The sequence below is a fragment of the Poromitra crassiceps genome (assembly GCF_964638095.1).
Source record: "Poromitra crassiceps genome assembly, chromosome: 2".
NCBI lineage: Eukaryota > Metazoa > Chordata > Actinopteri > Beryciformes > Melamphaidae > Poromitra > Poromitra crassiceps.
In genome coordinates, this window is record NC_139624.1 from 105235993 (window position 1) to 105242813 (window position 6821).

Consider the following 6821-nt stretch of genomic DNA (forward strand, 5'->3'; position numbering starts at 1 on the left):
AAGTGAATGTAATTAGCTACCTGGTAGGACAGAAAGACACCAGTACAGTCCCAAAGGACACAGTTGAGAACCATTGTTTTAAATGCTGTGTCAGAGGCCACCCTGTAAACCAGTGATACTCAACTGGCGGCCCGCGGGCGCCCCCTGTGTGGCCCGCGATGGAATTGCAAAAAAAAATCCTGGCCAATACTCACACTTATGTTATAGCATTTCAGTCTGGAATATGGAATATCTATCAATAATCTATGATTTAGATGCTAAATTGTCAAATACCGCCGTCTGCTCGCTACCCAGGCACTTATGTATGTAAGTCTTCTCTCGAGACTGCAGTAAATAACCTCCAAGCCGATTTCTCCATCCTCCCACATGCCTTAATTGACTCTAAACTTCTTCTAAATGCGAGCAAATCCAAAGCCATGCTGTTCGCACATGGTAACACTGTGCCCTCCTCGCCTCCTCTATGTACACTTAATGGTGCACCCATTGAGTTCATTGAGTCTTATAAATACCTAGGCTTCTGGTTTGATAATCACCTTAACTTTACATTGCATATTTCCACTTTGTCTAAGAAGCTTAAATTTACGCTCAGTTTCTTGTATAGGCTTAAAGCCTGTTTCTCCTTGTCTGCCCGTAAACGCCTGGTGGAAAGCCTTTTTATGTCTCAGCTAGACTATGGTGATGTTGTTTACAGTCTTTCTAGCCCTACTTCCTTGTCTAAACTGGACCCCCTCTACCATGCCGCTCTGAGATATATCACAAACTCAGGTTACAGGACTCATCATTGCACCTTGTACGACCTGGTTGGATGGTCCTCCCTTGCCCTGCGCAGAATGCGTCATTGGTATGTTCATATACAAGGCCATCCTGGGCAGACTACCCTCATACAGTATATCTGCTCTACGTTTGTTGCGATAAACAACTCCCATAACTTAAGATCAAATAGCTGGTTGAAATTCAAAGTGCCAATTATGCGAACAGAATCTGGAAAAAAGAATCTCTCCTACTTTGGTCCCTGGTCGTGGAACGACCTGCAGTCCCGTTTAAAACTGGTCTCTTCCATTTCTCTGTCCAGTTTTAAACATGCTCTATCTGAAGTTCTTACTTCAAGCTGCTCCTGCAGTAATGTCTAGTTTTACTTTGCCCTTTTTGACCTGTAAATTTTGTTTTTAGGCCATATGTTTTTATGTTCTTGATCCTGTGTTATTTATTACCCTTGGATGTGGTATTTTATGATGCACTTGGTTGTCCTTGCTTTTTTGAAATGTTTCAGCTCTATAGCCCTGTTTTTATGTTTCCTTTATATGTATATATATATGTATTATATTATATAATTTATGTTGATTGTAACCTGGCTTGTAATTGCTGCCTTCTTGGCCAGAACACATTCGCAAAAGAGATCTTGTATCTCAAATGTCTTATCTGGTTAAATAAAGGTTAAATAAAAAAATAAAAAATAAACTTAACCTAAGTAACTATCCGGTGTGCTGCACAACATTGTCAGACTAAACTCTGTCTGACACCTACAATCCGCTACAGAAAAATGTATATTGTTTGTTTATTAACTGGCCCCTGGCCTTCTATCATTTCACGAAAGTGGCCCCCGGGCAAAGCAAGTTGAGTACCCCTGCTGTAAACTATCAACTTCTCGGTTAAACAATTAAACCTTGTACCTGGATCCTGTTGGACATGAAAATGGTCAAATATACAGAATAGCACAAAATACTGGGTATCGGCAGCATATTGTGCCGAAACCCAATACACACGTCACATACTATAGCCCGGGTAAACCCAGCCTCCACGTGAGCTCCATGTACTGTCAGTCACGTAGAAACTTATGTTACAGACATAGTGTGTTTTGAAGGCTGGGTTCACCCAGGCTACACTACATGAAGACAAACAAATTAACTACCAAAATCAGCTTCTTTCCTTTATATTGTTTTGTCTGTCTCCCTTCTCCAGGTTTTTTCATCTTTGTGTTCCACTGTGCTGTGAAGGACAACGTCCGCAGGCAGTGGAGGACTTACCTCTGCTGTGGGCGTCTGCGATTGGCTGAAAACTCAGGTGGGCACTCTCCCTATATTGCTGTTGTAGATTAGTCTAATAAAAAGGCAGAATACAGCAATTTGATTCATATGAGCAAACCAATTGATTAATCTGGCGAAGAATATAGTATATTTAGTATATATGCACACTATTCTGCAGAATGGAGTCGGACCGCGACCCAGAACCCTAAGAAGCCGTCAGTCTACACGGCAACCAGCTCAGCACTCAACCCTGCCTCTCGAAGCGCCTCCGTCATCAGCGAGGGAACCAATAGCAGCGGTACATTAATGAGCTGTAAATCTTGACATACAGTATTGGACACAGAGATCATTTCCGCAATTTGTATCAGCTGATGAATCTCTCGCCGTGTCTCTCCACTGCAGGTTCTGTGTTTGGGGACAGCGGAATCTCGGACGCTGGTTCCAACAGCGACGTCGTCCTCAACGAGCTCCACAGACGCAACACAGCCCTGCTGCAAGACCTGGCTTGACAACAGCAGACAGTCGGTGTTCATTTGCAAAGACAGTAAACTGATATACCGTGAAAGAGCTGAGAGGATGGTTGGGGATTACTGATCTCCTCACAGATCAAACCACAACGTGGAATGAGGGTAGATGTTCAGAGCATTTCAAGAGGCTGGTCCGTTAGAGGAAACACCAAGATAACAAGACAGGAAGTAATCCTCCCTGTCCCAGAAGACGGAGAAGGGTTTAAGGCGTAATCACAGACCGTATAATAAATATGGACATAGCTACCGTGACATCACCCATTGGTTTGTGGAGTCCCGTTTTGAGGCCTTGAGTTTTGCATTTTCACCGTGGCCATCTTGTGACGAGAAGGGCTGCATCACCGCCTGCTATTGGTCCACGATCAGCAAGCTGTGCAATCACTGGACAGATGACCTCACGCCCCAAAACTGCTTTATCGTCTATTTTACTCAAAATGGGACCATAACATCAACATCATGCTGTATTGAAGAAGACTTGATAATAGCGATTGAGACCATGAACTCACTAGGAAAGTGTTTATATTCAGGTCATAAATCAAGTGAGAAGTAGGGTCATACAATCGGACTTCTTTTTGCAGCCAGTGGAGCTTGGCATTAGAAAGAATGCAGGTTTAAGTTACTTGTGCATTGGCTTCACTTTGCACGAAGGGAGCTACCCCCTTGGGGGTAATGAAGATGGTGAGAAGAAGCTGGATAAAGGCTGACTGAGGCGCCATTGTCTTTCATACATTGATACAGTGGAACTACTGTAGTGAAAGACGGGACTCTGACTCTGATTCATTTTGGACAATAGAAGAGGCTTGTTGACAGTGGTACTGTACCTGTACAGCAGGTGTGTTTCTCACTGAAAAATAACACTATTGTTACACCTGTGACTGTGCATACTGTGTCGTGCAAGTATGAAATATGACACTTGCATTGTTTTCAGGCAGTGAGAAAGGATGATGTCATGTTAAAGATATCCAATTACATCTGATTTAGCTTAAAGGAAAATTCCACACTAAAACACTTAAAACAAGACTTGTATGTCTGGGCACGTTTGGTTGTTTGGTAATGTACAGTATTGGTAATGTACAGTATTTTTCTCTTATTTTAGATTACTGACCATACGTAGATGATGTGATGGCATATATGTATATATATACACACACATATATATACATATATATACGGTATATACATACACATATCTATATATATCTATATATATATATACATATGGCCCTATCTTCCCCCTGGCCTTAGGCGCTAAACTGGCGTTAAATGCAAAAAAAACACGCTTTGCGCCTGACTCGGGAAGATAGCATCATGTTTTTAGGCCCCGAAATGCGCTTTACGCCGAAGAATGGCCGTTTTGGCCTTAAACGCTATCTTCCCCACTGGCGTTAATTTAGCGCTTTTCAAAACCAGGCCTTATTCAGTACGCCGACTCCTCTACCAAATGCCACACACAGACACACAGGCATCTCCCAGCATGCATTGAGGCTTAATACATTTCGACAAGAAAAAGCAACCAAATTAGCCTAAGTAGGCTAAGTGGTAGATAGAAATAATATTTATGTTAACACAACATGCAATTCTAGAAGATTTCAATATTGGACAAAATAAAACATAAAAATCTAAACACAACTCTATGTGAAACATATATATGTAATCCAGGTGGCATATATATCCGTCGCAAATACAACATGGTATAGACGAGTAACACGGTTGTACTGTGATGTCCGCTCCAACAAGACTTAGCTTACTTGACACGTACTTTTTCAATAAAAACACATTTATGCCATGACTTTACATAATGTACGCTATATTTATGTGCATCATTTAGCCTGTGCTGTGATGTGCAGGAGCAGCAGGTAGCCTACAAGTTATAAAACTATACCTGCCCTAAATGAGCCGAGTGGGGGTGCTTGTTCACTATTGTGAAAGTTATGTGTTTACAACATAAAGATCATGGAATTGGATGGCATCAGGAATGTCACCGATAGTTAACGTTCTATATTGTAGGCTGCAGGGAGACCATCAGCCCTGCTGAACAGATCTGTATTTGCCTGGCTGTAGGTTGAATTGTTTTATTCAGGCCATGATCTGTGATGTGCTGAGATATCCAAATTGGCATGAAGAAATGACAGCATGCAGCCGCAACCCGGACTGGATCGAGTGGATCGGAGCTTCGAAAGGAAGAATTTCATTGCGTACTGTAATTGCAGTTCACCAATGACCACAATAATTCTATGCCTAAAAGGCGTGGTTAAATGGTTAAGGCTGGGTTTAGCGCCGAGGGGAAAACAGGGACTGCGCTTGACCACACCCACTAATAGCGCTAGGCCTGGCGTTAAACGTTATTTTAAGGCCAGGGGGAAGATACATCATCATACTCGATATTTACAGCTATGGAGTGTGGGAACAGCTATACAAAACATTAGCGGTCAATGTTTTTGTCTCTCAGAATCAAAAATCTCTTCCACTGATACTAAGCTCAAGAGACCATTTTGCAATGCAGTCATAAAACATGTTGTGTTTTGAGTAAGGGGCGTGCATTTAGCTTTGTCATGGCTGGAACAACTTGCTCTATTGTTCTCCCCATGTAGGGGTATAACCACCAAGTGAATTTGAATGTTCACACCCCTTCTATGGGGGTTGTCAAAAGGCATTCTGGGAAATGTAGGAAAGTAGACGAGGCAGGTTGAGGGAAAGTGGTTACATCAAAAAAGGAAATTAAACTTCATTATAAAATAACTGCACTGAACAACACAAATTCATATCTAACAGTGTAAACGTTTCCAAGGATGGATTTTTCCTTTAATGTAAGATAGTATCTTGTTTTATTGCACTACATTTCAATTTCAATGTTACTGCTCAAAGTTGATATATTAAATATATACAGTAGATCAGTTTGAAGGAAAAAATATTTATTATGATATTACAGTATGGCATGGTCAAGATGATTAGTCATTCTATTCATGTCCTTGTACAATAACAAATGAGATATAATGAAACCTCTTTATACTTGGTCTTGGTGTATGTTTTCTTTCCTTCTTCTTCTTCTTCATCTTCTTTGAGTCAGAGTTTCAGGTCCGTGGATTTTAATCAACCTGGAAGACCTCCAATTACAATGGGATTGCCCTCCCACCTCACCACAGTGTTGTATGGCCTTCAGCTGTCACACGCCCACACAGCACCGCTTCAATCACAGCCGCGACACAAGTTCAAGTCTCAGAACAATGTGACCTCCGAGATGAACCAAATAAGACAGCGCCATGTGTGAATAATGGGGAGGTAATGAAGATTAGCAATCACTTGAATTTCTCTCTGGTCCAATGTCGTTCCTTTGAAGAGTCCAGCGCTAACCCACGCAGATGAGCAATTGCTGCGACCTGGCATTTACATCTTCTTGAAATACAATTACCGCTGAGACTGCTGTTAACGAGTAGGCTACATACAGGCGTCTACAGTACTGCAGCCTGGCTTGTGTGTGAATAATGAGATTAATTCACAGTGAGACGAGGGATCATTTGGCTTGATTGCGTTTGCACATTGATATACAGTAGCCTACTGTGTCACGGGCCAATTTCAAAACCAGCAAGCACACGAGTCTTCCACCAGATGTCAGTGTAATCCTGCACCTTTTCAAGCACCTCATAAACATTTCTATGTACAGGGAAAGTGGATTTTTTTAAGCATTACTCTTCTTTTTATTACAAACATTTACAGCTGGGGAATTTGATGTTAGGATTTGAACCAGCAATATTCCAGTTACAAGCCTGTTTCTCTAAACTGCCAGGTCACAATATGCTGTGACAAAGACCCGAAACAACAAAAATGAATGCAGCTCGTGAACAAGCAGAAAACCACCCAAAACACCTGACTTGTATGCCAAATTCCTCAAAGTGTAAATTGCTTGTAGTTGATACATAAATGATATGAATCCCTTTATTGTGCAGCCACTTAAAACCTGTCATATTCGTTTGGACAAGCTGCCTGGATGCAGAATGAATCTGGCTGATAATTGTTTCATATTATGTATTAAAGAAATTTAGTTAAGTTCACAAATTATGCAAAGGATGTTGTGAAAATTGCAGTTAGAGGACATTTAAAACATTTTCAACAACCATCTCTGCAGCTTCTCAGCCAATAAGGCGTCTAAGTTTGTCTTGATGGAACCCCACTGGTTCTGTTTACAGAACAGCATTCACATCATGTCGTGTGCTGGCATAGCAGAAGCTACTGTATTGAAATGGCAGTGTCAGATCTCTGAAAATGATCCATG

General features: G+C 41.5%; 1 protein-coding gene across 1 annotated transcript in view; it reads left to right on the forward strand.

The window, feature by feature from the left end:
• The window catches only part of adgrg2a (adhesion G protein-coupled receptor G2a), a gene marked incomplete at both ends in the record, with an annotated part of 46907 nt that extends 44374 nt beyond the window's left edge, over positions 1–2533 (forward strand). Inside the window, 3 exons of the mRNA XM_083631888.1 lie at positions 1960–2061; positions 2203–2322; positions 2427–2533. Of these exons, the coding sequence (XP_083488014.1) occupies positions 1960–2061; positions 2203–2322; positions 2427–2533 (329 nt within the window). The remainder of the gene's footprint in view (positions 1–1959; positions 2062–2202; positions 2323–2426) is intronic.
• Between the last annotated feature and the right edge of the window lie 4288 nt (positions 2534–6821).